The sequence below is a fragment of the Gigantopelta aegis genome, chromosome 3 (genome assembly GCF_016097555.1).
Source record: "Gigantopelta aegis isolate Gae_Host chromosome 3, Gae_host_genome, whole genome shotgun sequence".
NCBI classification, from domain to species: domain Eukaryota; kingdom Metazoa; phylum Mollusca; class Gastropoda; order Neomphalida; family Peltospiridae; genus Gigantopelta; species Gigantopelta aegis.
This window is the reverse complement of record NC_054701.1, coordinates 55,237,814-55,256,360: the sequence shown is the minus strand read 5'-3', so window position 1 is coordinate 55,256,360 and position 18,547 is coordinate 55,237,814. Positions and strand designations below refer to the sequence as shown.

Sequence of the window (18,547 nt, the reverse complement as noted above, 5' to 3'; positions counted from 1 at the left end):
AGTAATACTGCTCACCATCATAATAATAATGTGAAAACCACAGGCAATACAAGTAATACTACTCACCATCATAGTAATGTGAAAACCACCCGCAATACAAGTAATACTACTCACCATCATAGTAATGTGAAAACCACCCGCAATACAAGCAATACTACTCACCATCAGGGACAATACAAGTAATACTACTCACCATCAGGGACAATACAAGTAATACTACTCACCATCAGGGGCAATACAAGTAATACTGCTCACCATCAGGGGCAATACAAGTAATACTACTCACCATCAGGGACAATACAAGTAATACTACTCACCATCAGGGGCAATACAAGTAATACTGCTCACCATCAGGGGCAATACAAGTAATACTACTCACCATCAGGGACAATACAAGTAATACTACTCACCATCAGGGGAAATACAAGTAATACTGCTCACCATCATAATAATAATGTGAAAACCACAGGCAATACAAGTAATACTACTCACCATCATAGTAATGTGAAAACTACCGGCAATACAAGTAATACTACTCACCATCAGGGACAATACAAGTAATACTACTCACCATCATAGTAATGTGAAAACCACAGGCAATACAAGTAATACTACTCACCATCAGGGACAATACAAGTAATACTGCTCACTATCATAGTAATGTGAAAACCATGGGCACTACAAGTAATACTACTCACCATCAGGGGCAATACAAGTAATACTACTCACCATCAGGGGCAATACAAGTAATACTGCTCACCATCATAGTAATGTGAAAACCACCCGCAATACAAGTAATACTACTCACCATCAGGGGCAATACAAGTAATACTGCTCACCACCAGGGGCAATACAAGTAATACTACTCACCATCAGGGGCAATACAAGTAATACTGCTCACCATCATAATAATAATGTGAAAACCACAGGCAATACAAGTAATACTACTCACCATCATAGTAATGTGAAAACCACCCGCAATACAAGTAATACTGCTCACCATCAGGGACAATACAAGTAATACTACTCACCATCAGGGGCAATACAAGTAATACTACTCACCATCATAGTAATGTAGAACAGCATGAAATAGATTCTAGCCCACTCAGTTACATGCTTGGCATAACCTTCCTGAAACAGATATATGCTCTCATGTGTTCAAATGATTAGAATTAGTAAGTATCGTGTTCTGTTGGGGGTTTTTAAAGATAAAAAAACAATTAAAAATGGTTGATTAATAACATATGTAGTAAATATCCCACTAAGAAGAAAACTCCAGAAGAATAATTCGGCCGATGGAATTCAATGAAAATAATGTAATATTAATCTAATGTAATAAGAACATCTGAGGGAAATTTTTAGGTGTTTTCCATTTTAGTACTACCTAATCTGACCTCTATCATTAGTGCATTCCCCATCTAATGGACTGGTTCAACCAACTAATGCCTAAAATCCTCCACCATACCAAGGGTACCAACATATTGGAACATTTGACATCATCTTCTTTCCTTCCCTGCAGCAGTCATAGGAATATGGAAGCACAAAGGCTGAGTGGGTTGAACAGTAGAGGTGAGGTAAAGTATTACTAAAAGGTTTCAATCATTTCTTTTCATACATTAACCTGACCTAACCTTAGTGCAGCATTCAGCAGCCCAGTAAAAATGGCAGCCACATGAAAAAAAAATTACACCAAGATAAATGAATAAACACTTACAGCCGAATTTACAAAGCCTGTTTATGTCTCACCCACATGCAACTACATGTACATGTATTTACAATGCTTAAAGACCTGCATTTAAGAAAAACTACCTTGATGAATTCCGGCTTTAATAAATAACATGTGGCAATAAATAGAAAAGCTAATAAAAGACAAAGTGTGAATGAATGGAATTTAATAAAATAAATTGTGCATTAGACAACACTAAAGAACAAATTGGACAGGATAAAAAAAAACACACCTCAAAATCAAACAAAAACAAACAACAAACAAAAAACCCATTGAGAACACAAAGTAGAGGAGAAAGAAGGAAAAGGATGTAAATAACACACTATTTACATATTATCATGTAAATAACACACTATTTACATATGATCATGTAAATAACACACTATTTACATATTATCATGTAAATAACTGGAATTATTTACATATTATCATGTAAATAACTGGAAGTGGATAACTTTAGCAAAATTAAAAATTACAGTCATTTGATTGACTGTTGCATGTTTGGACTAGTCCATGAAATAGGCCAAATGTGATTTATATTATGGTAGAGAATTAATATTTCACATTTACTACATTTATCAATGCTAGAGTTGGCAGGTCACTCTTATACAATAACTCAATTAGCTATCAACAGTTATATAATCAATGCTCTATGTAGTTATTCTTCTTACTGGCAGTCATCAACTTACCATAATTATAAACCAGTTATTCACTACAGTCAGCTCAAACAGTGTCACTGTGCAAAAATAAGAACACAAAAGTAAAATGAACTGTTTGGCAGTTCTTGAAGATTTACAGCAAATACTAATAAAAGCAATTTTAAAAAGCATTAACAAAGTCCAGAATGATTTTAACCTTGTGTTAGGGTCAGATTCATAGGTCTGAGAGATGTGGAGTTGCAAGATAATCTAGGTAAAAATAAAAATCATATGATATTTGAAAGTTGAAAGCCATTGTTAAAATTAATAATCCGCTAAAAATTCTACTGGAGAAAGGTTTCTAATTTCCAAATGACTGACCTGGCCTTGAGGTCACAGTTATGGTATTGTGATGAAATATTAACCTGGTGATCAAATATAACCATATTGCAAAAAACCCCACAACATAACACTGGGTTACATTCATGGGGTCAGGATGGGGGAGGGGTTGTGGTTAGAGTTGAAAGACTCCCCTGGTCAACATGTAAACCAAATATTAAAGCCATCCATCAAAAGATTCAAGTGTTAAAGGCAATTAAAAAAACTTATGGTACATTAAATGACACTGACCTTACCTAGTAATCATATTCATGGGGCATGATATGTGCACTATCACTTAATGGACATCCAGACTTAATATAAAAGCTATCCATTGAAGGATTCAAGAGTTATGTGCAATCAAATTTTACCCAAATGTACATGGACTTTATACTGTCTGCAGTCTCAGTAATGGGTCTAGGTGTGTGCAGTTGAAAGATGATCAAACTTACATGGACTTGATACTTACTGTTCAGGGTCTCTGTCATGGAGCTAGGTGTGTGCAGTTGAAAGATGATCAAACTTACATGGACTTTATACTGTCTGGGGTCTCAGTCATGGGGCTAGGTGTGTGCAGTTGAAAGATGATAAAATGGTGAACAGTGAAACCAAATGTGAAAGTCATCTGTCCTCAGTTTGCTGCTGCTGTAATAATATTCTGTTCCCAACTAGTAGAACCTTTAAAGGGACACACCCTAGTTTCAACATGTTAAAAATAACACTAAGTTTAGTTAATCTACAAACCTGTAACACATTTGGATAGTTACAATTGAGAGAAACATGAGTCTGTGACTTTGAAATTGTGAAATACCACCTAAAAACTGTTACTTCTTAGATGCACATGCGTTTTTAAAATATGAGAAATGCATTTTGTGATATTAAAAACACCAAGATGACTGATTATTCACGTTATTTCTGGTCATTCTGTTTGTAGTATTCTAAACTAGATTTTATCTCCAAATAATTTTGTATACACTGTACAAAAAATATATATTAGGGGAAAAAGGAAGTTTAAGCTTATACAAACATTAGGACCATCAGAAACACACAAGATAAAGAGACACTGATGTTCTCAACAAGAAAATTTATTTAATAATTTTAGTCATTAAAAAGTCATTAGTCAGAAACATGTTACAATGGCAGCAAACGCAAGACAGACCCTTCAAAAGATTGAAGAGTTTAACGAAATTAGTGAAGTTTTAACCAAACCCATTAAGCCAACTTAACCACAATTGAAGTGAGGCCCTAATCTAGCTGGAGAAATTCACACTTTCTTCGCCGAACTTCAGCTCAAATCACCGAGTTATTAGCAGTAAGTCAAAGTCACTGTAATATTTTGGACCATATCCAATTTCAAAAACAAAATCACACAACAGACATCAAGACCCTGAATTGTTTAATGTCATCGCTCACTTGGCACCTTGTCGCCCTATGTCGGTCCATGTTTTTACTTTGGTCTGGCGACTGTACATTGACACGTCGCACCATTTGCAGTGACCATTCTCGGCCACATTCATTTTAGTAATGCCAGAAAATACTAATTATTACTTTCATTTTAAGGTAATGACACATTATCAATTACTTAATAATATTATGTTTTTAATGAAATGTACAATTGTTTTGTTTAAATTTTATAATTGGAGAGATGTGGAGCTGCAAGGTAATCTAGCTAAAAATAAAAATTATATCAAATGTGGAAGTCATTGTTAAAATTAATAACCAGCTAAAAATTTACTGGAGAAATGTTTCTATTTCCAAATGACTCTGGTGTTGCCTTGAGGTCACAGTTATGGTATTGAGATGAAATATTAACCTGGTGATCAAATATAACAAATTTGAAATCCATTCATTAAAATAAACTAAATTTATTTAAAAGCAGTTTTAAAAGTAGTAGTAGATTATTTAAAAATATTACGATTAGAACATGCTTTATAATTCAGAAATTTTCTGAACAAATGCGAAACATGGTGAAACGTTATGAAATGTACCAATAAATGTTCACTTTGCCTATTTTGATCAAACTTCGACCCTTTCATCTGGGAAGGGAGAAGTCACTTCTCTTACTTTTTCAATTGTAAATTAGGGCCTGTAAAGTGAATAAATTCTGGAAATACATTACAAAATACAACCAACATATACCAGAATGACCAACTTTTGATGGCAGTCAGACATCTGGATGGCAACATCCAGACTGAAATGTCATTCAATCGACTTGCAAGCCAAAAAATACATAATTTTTAGATTACCTGCAGATATAAGGATATTGTTGAAATTGTTGAGATAATAGCCATCAAAGTAATTAGTAGTGTTGTCTACTTTGTAAAAATCTTCCACACTGCTATTTCTAAAATACAGAAAGAGAAAAGAAAAGTGTACAGTGTATAAAGTGGTTCAAACGTCCATGAATGTAAAAAATTATCACATTCTATTCTTATATAGTATATTTTACCATACAGTAATATGACAAAACAAAAATAACCGTCGTACAAACATTAAAATGCTTACATATGTGCAAATTCTTATGAATGTCTATAAGATGTAATAAATAGAATATCCCGTGGAAACCATAAAACTATATACATGAAAATATATTTATTTAAGAGCAGGTGATATTCTCAAGTGTTATAATTAAGCAAATGACTCAGTGAATTTTGCTGTTTACTGTTATTGACATTATTTACAGCAGGTTTTGCTTCCAATAACTGTTATTATATCATAAATTCATAATAACTGCACTTCATTTTTCTTCAACCATTTTCCTTGTATTTCTAGTTTATTAGAAATAATTTAAAGTGATATTCAAATAAAGGCTTTTGGACCGGTATGCATATTCCGTGATATTTAATACATAATACTGGTTAATGTGAACAAGTATATTGATATATTAATTTAATAAACTTAAAATAATGTGAAGGCTATATATAAAATATGGCAACCATTTTGCAGCCATATTAGTATATAAAAATGTATTAGCATATAAGATGGCAAAGTAGACTGCCCCATCTAAAATTCAAAAATATATTCTCCCAAAAACGAAACACAAAAGTAGATTTTGTTTACACTGAAAAGGTGTATTTATTAATGGATGAACAAAAAACAGCAGAATCTTCACTTGTTACATACATATTCGCAGTTGATATTACCATCACCAAATTTATTCACTTTGTGTATGCACTTTGCAGCATAACGTTCACAATGGTGTCTGTAAACTCGACATCTTCCATCAGCGTGATGAAGCAAAAAATGAGACGTGTCCCTAAACCATACACTTCTGCATCGCAACTGAGGCCACTGATGACGTAGTCGGTGGTGATGTTGAGTCAAAATGATGCCTCTTACAGGCCGTCTGGCTCCAATACATGCCTCACATAGTTGATTATGCACCATCTGAGCCGATATCCTACACAAACCTGATACTATGGAAGGTTGCTGTGTTGGTCCTTTGCCATAAATGAATTATCTGCATGTAGCGGTCCTGGGCCACAGTGGTCACATGTGGTCTAACTGATCTGGAAAAGCAACACGTTGACTGATGTTGCTGGAAACGATACCACAATTTCGATATGGTGCTTGGGGAAATATGGAACATCTTTGCTATGGCCGACCTGGATTCGCCTGCTTGTAAACAACCAATGACATTGTTTTGTTGTGCTTCACTCAGTCGCAACATGTTGTGTAGTAACCAAAATAATGAAGACAAGTAATCGAAAACCCTGCATTTTTATAGTGCACATATTCATGTTTCACGTGCAGAACGTGGTTTGCACATGGGGGTGAGTATTTTTTCAAATTAGCACGACTGTTTGCGCTTTGTGGACTTAACAAAGGCAATATGTCTGGATCATCAAATGGCATTATTTTCATGATTTGTACATCATTATGTGTAAAATTGTCATATATATATTAATAAAATCAAGCATTGTGCGTTTCTTTTCTGTGAGAGTATATAAAAAAAAATCCCAAAACAATGAGCACACTATGTCTGCATAAAATGGTACTGTGAATAGGTTTTATATGATTCTGTCTTCAAGAACATATAATTAGTCATGTCTTCACTGTAAACTGCCTCTCGAGAACCAAATTAATCATCTAGGAATCAGCATCTGAAGTAACTATTGACATATTATGTTAAGCTGAGGGCCAATTCACAAAGCTCTCTTAGCAATATCACATCAGTCTTTCCTCTTTTTTTTTTGTATTGCACTGCGAGATCACAAAGGTGTGAGAGTTTATTGAATTAGGACCCTAGTATGAGAAAAACTACATGTACATGTAGTAACACAAGTACTTACACGCAGCAGTTCCGGAGGTCAACGTTCCAAAATAGCTCCATTCCAATTATTGCAAAAAAGTAGTACAAAAGCAATATTACAATTGCCAGGCTGAAATGGAAATAAAATAAAAAACACAATGTAGGTCTATGTTACTCAAAAGTCTAGTGACAACTGTTAGATCAGTTTTAAACCAATATTAATAATGAATACATTTTGAGACAACCTGGTAACACAATGAAATGGGTCACTTTAAAAATAAATATCCATGATTCAGATTGTAAATGGTATTTTATTACAATTCTACAAAAAATCAGAAGTAAATTCAGTTTTTAATATACTAATTATTAATTTAATCAGTGTAATGCATTAATAAAAGGCTTCTTAGCCATGACAGTCCTGCTAATTAATAAGTTCTTTTTAATTAAATGTTTAAATCTGTCATTATTAGTAACCAATAAAAACTACAGGAGGAAATATATCTTGAAATTTTCAATGTTGAACTTTAAAAAGAAAAAAGTAACAATTTAAAAATTTAAAAATCTTGCTTCATTACTTTTTGTAAACTGTACCAAAAAATTATTGTACCAAGATTTAGAATGATTGGATAAAAAATAGAAGAGGAGATAATTTTGAGATTTTGAGATTTTCAATGTTAAATTTTCAATGTAATAAAACCAAAATATAAAAAATTTGAAAAATGTTATTCTTAGTTTGTGGAGATTACCTCAGAGAATTGCTCTATTGAGCATCATAACAATTCATTCAAAACTCTAGAACACTGATTATAAAGATAAGTATTGGAGTTAAAATGTTTCTATACATAGAGGATTCATCCCAAGTATTTTTTAATATGGAAAAATATCAACCGAGTGTATATTAATCGGTATTTGTTGAGGCTCTGCCGAGACAAATACCGATTAACTAGACGAGGTTGATATTTTACATATTAAAAAACACGAGTAGCGAATTCTATCTATCCCATAACACTCCTAAAATAACATTTTAATAAAATTTTAGTAAATCATAGTACTAAAGTCGCCGCCATCGGTAATATGACGTCATCATGATAAGCATAAATTTGTTTGACAGAACGCATTTTAACTAAATCTTTGAAAACGTTGTGCTCAGGTACACAGGTCTTGTTGGCTTGTAAGCAAATGACCCATCCACAGCAACACATTACCTAGAGACCTTGCAAATTTGCATACCATTATTAACTGAGTTAATGCACTAAATTATCACATGGGTTTATGACATGGATATCATGGGTAAGATATAGGATAAATTGTTATTTCACATGTAACATATCCATCACTATATAATAGAATAGGGACACCACAAATTCACTTCTTGTTATTTTTACAAAAAAACCCTGTACATAACACATGACATCACGGTAACTGATATATTATGTTCAAAGAAGCAATTGTCAACTTTGATAACGCTACTGTAACAGTGAATGACATCCATTTATAAAATGTAAACAATTCAAACAAACTGGGCAGGTGTGCCAGGAGAAACATACTGCTAAACAATAAGGTAATATCTCTGATGTAGAACAGGTAATCTGCTGTAGTCCTTGATAAAAAATTATTACTGAATTTTGACAAAATAAAAGGAAAAAAAAGAAAAGAAATGTAATGTTTATTTCTCACCTCATGTGAGTGTTCTACCATTAAGCTACATTTTGCCCTTTTGACAAGGTGAAGTTATAATAATATTTTTAAAGGTAGAACTTTACAAACCTGGTCAACCGAGAAAATAAGACAAACAGTGTGCCAAGAACATCTCTGTATCGTCTCTTGATTTTAAATAACCTGTAATTTAAAAAAATGTCCTCATTTTAAATTTAAGCTATATTTTTAATAAACAATTTGTTAATATAAATAATTTGAAATAACCAACAAATTCTTTACTTAAAGGCATATTGTCACAGACCACTGACCTATTAAATGGCCTAACAAAGTATTACCTGATCAAAAATATATTTGATTTCTCCCTTCACTTATTAATGATATTTTGTGAAAATAATTGAATTATGGCAATGGTCCATAATTCAAAAACTAAAATTGCCAAGAGGATTGACATAGATTTTCACTCCACCATGGTTCAATTAAAGTGATGCGAATGCTAGATTTGGTTTTCAAAAATTAATGTAATTTTCATTTATTATCCATTATTAAAGAAATAAGGTCCTTAAATCCGTGACAGTATGCCTTTAAAACAAATAAATTTCATATAAATTAAATGTAAGTGGAATTTATGAACTTTTTATATTACAAAATTGGAGAGTCCTTCAAATTCAGTAAAATTGGTGAAAAAAACAGTACTGCATCAAATATTTCAGGCTAGGATTGGGGATGTGGGGAGGTTGTCAGGCGAAATATAACCCTATTTTTCAATTGGGTTGATATGTCTTTAGCCATGTAAACAAGAACGAAGTGTTGCGTGGCTTATGGCAATATGCCTGTTACAGGTATTGGGTGGGAACAGGCATTACTGGGTACAAACAAAATGATAGAAGAAATACACTGCCACCAGACAAATAACTGCTGAAAGCACTGGTCAGATTGGGAAACAAGACAATTAAAACACGGAGAGCTTCAGTGAGATCTGTTGCAACTATCGGTATAAGTGTTCGTTCCATTACATGACATGTACAGCTAGGGCCTCCACGAGTCCAAAATATTGGACTCAAGTACTTAAGGGTCAAACTCGACCCAGACCCAAGTACCCGACACTAGATGATAATGAGACAAAGGAATATAAAGTAAAATAGCATTATGCATCTCAATTCCAGCGCTGAACATTGTATTGCATTTAGAAATCGGTTGATATGTTCAGTGTTGTGATGGATGGATGGCCAGTTTAAAACGAGAAACATGATCATATAATTAGTGTAATTAATAATATCGCTGATTATTAACTGCTGAAATTATTGTCCTACATTGTCCATTGTATTATAGTTGATCACTGTATTCCACCTTGTATGGGTACTCGAGTCCTGTGAATGGACTCGAAATTTGCTAGACTCGGCACGTGCCCGAGTACTCGTGTACTCGTGAATACCCTATGTAATGCAATGTATCCAAAAAAAATTTTTTTAAATAGATTGATTATGTAATCCTTGTTAGTTAATAACAGTATTACAACTGCTCACATTGTCTTGTTCCGCACCATATGGATCCAACTTGGACAAAGTCTACTAAACACACATTTTAAACTGTGAAAGGTAATAACTAATATGCTGTGTCCCAGGCAACCTTTGCCTAGTATTAAAACGTGATGCTGCAGTGTTTCCCCCAGGATTTTTGTTCAGTGGGTTGGCAAAATAATTTGACATTAACTGAGCCCTCAAAGGGTGTGAAAATGCTAGGGAAGTTCAGGGGCATGCATTGCTCCCCAGTAATGTTTTTTTAAATTTCCAGTTGTTTTTAGATGCATTATGGAATACATGTGGGTGTCATGTACACTTATAGAAAGAGATATTTTAAGATAGATTTTAATAATAAAGTTTATTATTATTAAATATGTGCATAATGTCAAAACAATAATTTGAAAAAGAAGTATAAAAGTATTAGACTAAGCACAAAGAGATAATACATATTAATGAATTACTGATTGTAATATGTATTATCTGTTATCTATCTATTTATCTAAAAGTAAAACCCAGGTCTTCTAGAATTTAAAAAAAATCCACTAACCATGGGATTGGTGATTTTAAAAATTAATTATCCATGACTGAATATTCATTAGCTTTACTTCTGTATGTATATCAGGGGTTCTAGAATTAAAAAAAAAATTACCTCCCATACTGACCAATGGATAAAATTTTTACTGGTCATGATAAAAAAATTCACCTGCTAAATTGTAATCACTCAGTGACTGATAAAACAAATAAAAGAAAGTAAATATTTTTTTTATATATATGTAGGTACATTTTTAAATTTGTGTTAATTCATCATATAATGCACTTAAAAATATTTTCTTTCAAGTCTTGCAAAATTAATTATGTAATGTTTAAATATAATTCAAAAACAAAAACAGACCAAAAAACAACATTTGGAAGTTCGTAAAACAATATGGTTATGTGCAACCTTTAAAAAAAATCCCTGATCTGACGAGACTGGTCACCGTTTATTTTGTTACGCCTGCACTGTGTTAGAGTTACAACTGTTTGGTACCAGTCGATTATGCCAAAATGACTGCAACATTTTGTTAACCTGGACTTTAATAAAATTACATCTCTAGGTATATTCATTTCAGGGATGGGGCATAGATTACTGGTGACCATATATTCATTAGTGAACTGTTGCATGTGAAAGAAAATCGAAGTATTGACTTTTAGATCCGTTTTCCTTTTTACATATGATCGATGTTGGTTGATTTTTTTTTTATTCGATCATCATCATGACTGATTTTTTTTCCCTCTCACTGGCCACTGGGCTCAAACAATGTACATATTTGTGGAATACTAGTATATTTATGACTACTAGCATTTTTAAAAAACATTTTTTTTTATAATATCGGCGAATTAATCACAGAAGTGAACTCGTCCCTTTTTTAATGGTCCCTATTTTTACGGTCCCGGTAAACAAATTCACGGGGTCGGTGCGGGGTCCTTCCGGCCCCTAGGGGAAACACTGATGCCGTGTATAAAAATAATAAGATGTGAAGCTGACCTCAATAGTCTAAATGGTCTGAGAGCAATAACATAATAGAACGTATCATCTATGATTTCCAGCAGAACTCCAATCACGCTGATTACTGTCACCAGGAAGTCAAACCTACAAGAGTAATGACAATAAACAGCACTTAATCATGCATTCAAATTTAATGGGTGGAAAGAACTTTCAAATTAATTGTTACAGGTCTAAAATAGCAATATAAACCATTCTATTTGATATAATTTGTACAGAATAATTATGTTTGTTATTAATGATTTGAAAAAGAGGATAGAGACTGGAAAATGTTATTTTTAGACTACTTTCTAAAACTGCTTTTTCATTTCTAACATTTCCTTCCAAATTAAAATTTTAGAAATAATTGCTTCCCACCCCACAAAATGAATTTCAAGCCTTGAACATGTTACTAACAGCCTAACATGAAGACATTATTTACACGTTCCAGCCTAACATAAAGACATTATTTACAGGTTCCAGACCAATTTGAAAATAACTAACTTACAGGTTCCAGCCTAACATAAAGACATTATTTACAGGCTTCAGACTAACTTGAAAATAACTAACTTACAGGTTCCATCCTAATAATGTGAAAGCAAATACTGTAAACCGTATTAATATTGCGACATGTTTTTTTCGCGAATGTAGGCCTATACCATAGCGCATGTTCGCGACGTGTAAATTTCGCGAACGACCGTTGACAGCTCAAAAAAAAAAGTGGATAAAGACAGCTCACTGTTATTGTTATAAAGTTATGGTCTGTAAATCAATATTCTGTTATCCTACATCAAGCAATTGTGCCTGGTACAGAGTCTATAGAGGGGATTAGGCCCTACCCACCTCACCTGTATTAGAATTACAACTCAGCTTCATTTGTTAACTGTTAATACCCTTTGGTAGATAAAACTATAAACGATTAGTCGCTATCGATTGAAGTTACATAAAACAATTAACGATTAGTCACCATCAAGGAGAGCTCGTGTATAGGCTGTGCCTGTTAAGTGAATCTTTTTGTGATTTTTATTCTCAATAAAATATTTCAAAACAAAACAAATTACTTTAAGCACACTTCAAACTGGAAAATAGTGCGTGCGTATTAATTTCGCGACATAAGGTTGGACGCGAAATTTATACGCACGCATTTTTTTCATGGTTTACAGTAACTTACAAGTGATAGCTTTGTGAAAACAAGTAACTTATTATATTAGTTTCCTGACTACAAACAGGGCATGACAAGAAAAGCTTTCAGTTATCTAGGTTTAGTATCTGGAAGAGTTTACCTAATTTTTAACAAGTATGTCACAGTGACCTAGTAATAGTATGAGACAAACCACCATCCCAAGTTTTTCATACATGTGAGGTTTGATGGTCCTGTATGCATCTGTATGCAACATATGGTCCGGACAAGAAAAAGTTAACAACGCCATACCATAATACGACCCATAGATGTACTAGTTTAAATATATTTAAGGAAAAATATTTCAAGCACGTCTGAAACAAAATGACTCTACTGCATAGTTATGCTTCTTTTATGTTTTTATTATTATTATTATTATTATTATGTTCCCAAGCCTTTGGCTGGAATTTATAGGGTTTTTTCATTATCTTAATATAAAAAAACCTTTCCAATTATACTGTCAAAAAAGAAAATGCATAGGCGAAATATTCATGGAATTATCTCTTTAAAACAAAGTGGCATAATTTCGTTATTTATGAACGTATCACAGTCAAATTTGACATGAGTATGTGACAATGTTCTTGCTATGGACTGATGGCAGTGGAGGCATTTTCGTCACCAAACAGCATTGAACGAGGGCGCTGAAATCAATACCTTGTGTGGCCACCATATCATGACACTCCCTTCAACAAATCTGTCAACTTGGGCGACGCAGTTGTTGGCAAAACGTCTGTAAACACATTGTCGTCCATCATGTCGCTGTAGAAGGAAACGTGACTCGTCACTGAACCATACTCGCCGCCAGTTTCCCGAAGTTCCACCCCTGTACATTCATGCACCAATGAACATGTAAATGTCTATGTTGATGTTGCAGTACAGGGCCAACAAACGGTCTCCTAACCCATAAACCAGCTTCTCGAAGTCGGTTTCGAATGGTTTGTGCAGACACCCTTCTCAAACCAGGTATGCGTCCAACAGTGTTCGTTGCTGTGGCAGTTTGGTGACAAGTGCAGAACCCGGATGTAGCGATCTTGTGCTGCAGTTGTTATGCGAGGTCTTCCACTTCTGGGCCAGTCTTCAGCTGATTGAAACTGCTGGTATCTGTCCCAGGGATGTGAAATGGTGCTCTGATGGACATTCATGTGGCGTGCGACTGCTGACTGCGATTCACCTAACTGGAGGCGGCCTATTGCAATGTTTCGTTTTGGCAGGCTTAGTCTTGGCATCTTGTAATTTGTCTATGTCAAAATAGAAATGAGGCATCATTGCGTGCATTGCAGCTTTAAATACCCATCACTACCCCCAATCTTTCCCCCGATTTTCACGTGCATTGGCCAAAATCTGACCATTTCACACCGATTTCCTGCAATTGTCACACAACATGCAATAAATTTGTTTTAGGGTGCATTTGGGCATGCTGTCCCATTCAAGAAACATTAACAAACATGGTCATTCAGCAACATTGTAAAAAAAAAATATATTTTGTAAAATCAAACACTTTTCTTCTTTCCCTATCACCTATGCATTTCTTTTTTGACAGAATATATTATAATTATTTTTGTTCCCTTTGTTTTGTAATTTTCTGACAAAAGTTGGGTAGTTAGGTACTTCGGGGAGATTGACTGTATTAAAAAATGTATGTATCTATAGGTTATGTGTGTTTGCCTCTATCACAAATTTTGTATAATCTCTGTTTGTATGGTAATTTCTGTGAAACTTGCAGGTAAAAACTCTTGAAATTCAAGATTTATTTTCTACTACCTGTCTACATAAAAGTGTCAAAATACTTACTTAATCTGATGTCTACTTTCAGAGTAATCAGGATTTCTAATGTTAACCCCAGCCTGTTTCAGGCAATACTTTCATGTCTAAAAAACCAGAAAATCTGAGTAATTCGAGAAGTGTTCAAGTTATACCAATAATGTTTTTTGTTTAGATAGATTCTTTAAACAAAAGATACACATTTAAATCTATGAAGGTCACAAAACTAAATATGATATGTTATGATTAAGAATTTATCACTTTATATGTAAAATTTGAAACAAGTGCAATGTTATTTGTTAATATGGCAAGACAAAATGAAAGAGCACCATCACAATTCAATCTGCATGCGTGGCTACTTAGAAATCTGTTCAAAGACTGTGGTAATGAGTTTATGGGCAATACACATGTGTGAGATGTCAGCCACAGACAGTTGGCTCTGGTGTGGAGACTATGGTTAAAGAATTAGTATCAGGTTTTATGTGTGGGTTATTAAAAAGTATTATTGTTGTTATTAAAGAAAGTTCTGGGCCGATTTGGACAAAATTTAGTAGTTAGTAAGCTGACATTGTGTGCATGTATGTGGGTGGTGTTGGTGTATGTGTGTGTTAATCATTGCTATAATTAAATAACATATTTACATGTATGAGTAATGTACACCTATTATAGCCTGGGAATCAGTCATCGCCACTTGCAGTTATATTTATTATTATTATTATTATCAAAGGCGTACGGGCTCCCATTTTCATAACAGGCAGACTGATTTTGGTTTGAATAAAACAAAAATGCCCGAATATCTCTATCTTTTTGCCCTAATTAGAGGATTTGCTCCACTTATACACTTATGATTACGAATATTATTATTATTATTATTATAATTAGTTTAGAAGGCCTCAGGGCAGATTAGTCTAGAAGTAGTTACCTTCTATAAATAACTCTTTTATTATTATTATTATTATTATAATTAGTTTAGAAGGCCTCAGGGCAGATTAGTCTAGAAGTAGTTACCTTCTATAAATAACTCTTTTATTATTATTATTATTATTCTAATTATTATTACATGTGCCAGCGTAATGTGAAAATAAGTAACTTACAGGTCCCAGCCTGATGTAAAGTATTCCTTTGGACCCTTGCCCAGCACTTTGAGAACAGCTTCTACAGAGTATACTGTCAAGAAAATGGCATCACAAATATTACTTCATAAAGCAACTACAAAGTCAAAATCCCTACAGAAATAGTGAAGACATTTCTGATGATTAACAGAAAAAGCAGGAGATAAGTTCCCCACAAAAACAACAATGTGTGATTGCCATGTACATACAAAATGGCAGCCACACAAGGTATCATGCTAGGAATTTCAAATGTAATAAAATTAAAAAATTAAAAATGGGTAATTGACAATAATAGCAAAGTTAGTTAAAAACAAAATGCAAATAAAAGCAATTCATTAAAAAGCAGAAGCACAGTAATGCTTAAATACAAGATGAAACTGATGAAAAATGGTGAAAACAAAAAGATGTCCACACCAAAGAAGAAAGGAATGTGTGTTTAATGACACCTCAAAACATTGTAAACTGACCAGGAAAAGAAAGCCAGGACATAATAGAAGATAAAGACATTTAACATGCTAGCTACTGGAATGTTTGACCAGTACATACGAGGGGTTACGAAAACACATTAACATTACATGTTAGGTTAATGAATAACCAAAAAATTCCCAAAACATTTCAATATTAACAAAAAGGTTGCTGAAAGACAATAATTGTATAAAGAGTTTTATGTACAATACCAATAAGTTAACTAACTGACGCCACCCGAGATGCATGTTTTAAGGTTGAGAATGATTATATTCTGCATATACAGTTATTATGTTAGGCTTTTATTTAATACATTTATTATATGAAGTACTAAGTCATTATATTCCAGTCTGTTTAATTCAAATTTACAAAATTTATCTATATATTTCATTGGTTATTATCATATACTGTAAATCAGAAAATATTAGCGAACTTAAAATTTAGCGAAATCCATATCAGTGACATATTAGTGACATAAAACTTTAGTGAGGTCGTCATATTAAACATTAAAAACAACAATCATAAGCGGTTTGTTTTTTACGACTGACTGGTCACAAGAACACTCGATACTTTTTGATGTTATGCAATGCGCACTCTTTCCGGTTTGAAATATAGCCTCAAACATCCAAGTGACGCTGCTTGTTTCCCACTTAATTTTAATAAAAACATTACAGTGTTATATATCTAAACTAACTAGTATCGTTGGCTGTATTTATTGCCTAATCTATAGCCTGTTGTTTGTCCAGTTAATCGCCGACGAAACAACCACACATAATCAGTCCAATGAAAACGTGTTTTCGAAGTAGTCTATTGTGTACAGGGGTCGTAAGCTGTTTTTCCACTGATACTTACTAGTAATCAATGCTCTGGTACTGTTTTCTATAACAAAATTAATTTATTTTTAACCACAATTATGTGTCTTTAGGCCTATTGCTAAAAGTTACAAACATTGAAACTATAAGACTGTATTTATAAAACTGACATTTCATTTTGCTTTTCTGCGACATTGCACCGGATGTGACAATAGTTTTAATTATTGTGCCACGAACGGTAGTGTACACAGGATATGTGACGACTTTTTTATTTGCCTTGGTTCGCTAAATTCACAAATATTTTATGCTCGCCAACAGTTTCTGATTTGCAGTATTATAGGAAACACAAATTTTAGAGTACATGGTACATTACAATCTTTGTATCATCCCAGCTTCTGAACTTGCTGAATGATATAATCTTCAAACAGTCATATGCAATTAAATGAGAATCTACAAAACAGTTTATATTAATCTGAGGAAAGAAAGAAAGAAAGAAATGTTTTATTTAACGACACACTCAACACATTTTATTTACGGTTATATGGCATCAGACATTATTATTGTTAAGGACCACACAAATTATGAGAGGAAACCCTTTGTCACCACTACATGAGCTACTCTTTCTGATTAGCAGCAAGTGATCTTTTATTTGCACTTCCCACAGGCAGGATAGCACAAAACATGGCCTTTGTTGAACCAGTTATGGATCACTGGTCGGTGCAAGTGGTTTACACCTACCCACTGAGCCTTGCGGAGCACTCACTCAGGGTTTGGAGTCAGTATTTGGATTAAAAATTCCATGCCTCGACTGGGATCCGAATCCAGTACCTACCAGCCTGAAGACTGATGGCCTAACCACGACGCCACCGAGGCCGGTTTATAATCTGAGGAAGACTTGCTGGTTACAATATGAATACATCTACATGTTTTTTTAAAAGACAAAAAGCTAGGACTACTTACAACACACAAACACTATGGAAATCCAGCTTGCAGTGAAATTGTATGATTTAACATCAATTTCCTTTGCTGAAATGAAAGAAAATTAAACTATTAAAATCTGTTATAGAATTTAAAAAAACATTTCAAGTTAAAATATTGAATATCATTTTGCATATATATATTTTTTTAATAAATATTTTATTGTCCCCAGAATATAGAATTGCATATTAACCAAATCGTAAAAAAAAAAAAAACCCACTGTATCTAATACTGGCACTGGCCTCAATTACCTAATCAATTGGATAGAAAATTTGTTTTTTTTGTTGTAATTTTCAGTTAAGAAATCAGTGAACATTATATGCCTCATGTGTCTGACCACTGCAAAAACATACCTGATAAAGTGATGGTTTCAACAAGAATCCACACAAAGTTGCAGGCAATAACTAAATCTGAAAAACAAAAGCAGGAAACTGAAGTCTTATTACTTGCTCAATTAAAATAACACTGTTATAGACCAAACATCTTAGACTATAGTGTTAAAGAAAAACCAATTCTAGACACCACTGCCAGACTTCAGACTATA

At 33.5% G+C, this 18,547-nt stretch overlaps 1 protein-coding gene across 1 annotated transcript in view; it reads right to left on the bottom strand.

The window, feature by feature from the left end:
• Window positions 1-18,547, bottom strand: part of LOC121368267 (two pore calcium channel protein 1-like) — an 85,297-nt gene that overhangs the window by 8,682 nt on the left and 58,068 nt on the right. The window contains exons 14-22 of the mRNA XM_041492923.1: window positions 18,357-18,413; window positions 17,986-18,051; window positions 15,731-15,803; window positions 11,699-11,803; window positions 8,762-8,833; window positions 7,035-7,124; window positions 4,989-5,086; window positions 2,416-2,462; window positions 1,063-1,131 (exon numbers count right to left, since the gene is read on the bottom strand). Coding sequence (XP_041348857.1) covers window positions 1,063-1,131; window positions 2,416-2,462; window positions 4,989-5,086; window positions 7,035-7,124; window positions 8,762-8,833; window positions 11,699-11,803; window positions 15,731-15,803; window positions 17,986-18,051; window positions 18,357-18,413 — 677 coding nt within the window. The remainder of the gene's footprint in view (window positions 1-1,062; window positions 1,132-2,415; window positions 2,463-4,988; window positions 5,087-7,034; window positions 7,125-8,761; window positions 8,834-11,698; window positions 11,804-15,730; window positions 15,804-17,985; window positions 18,052-18,356; window positions 18,414-18,547) is intronic.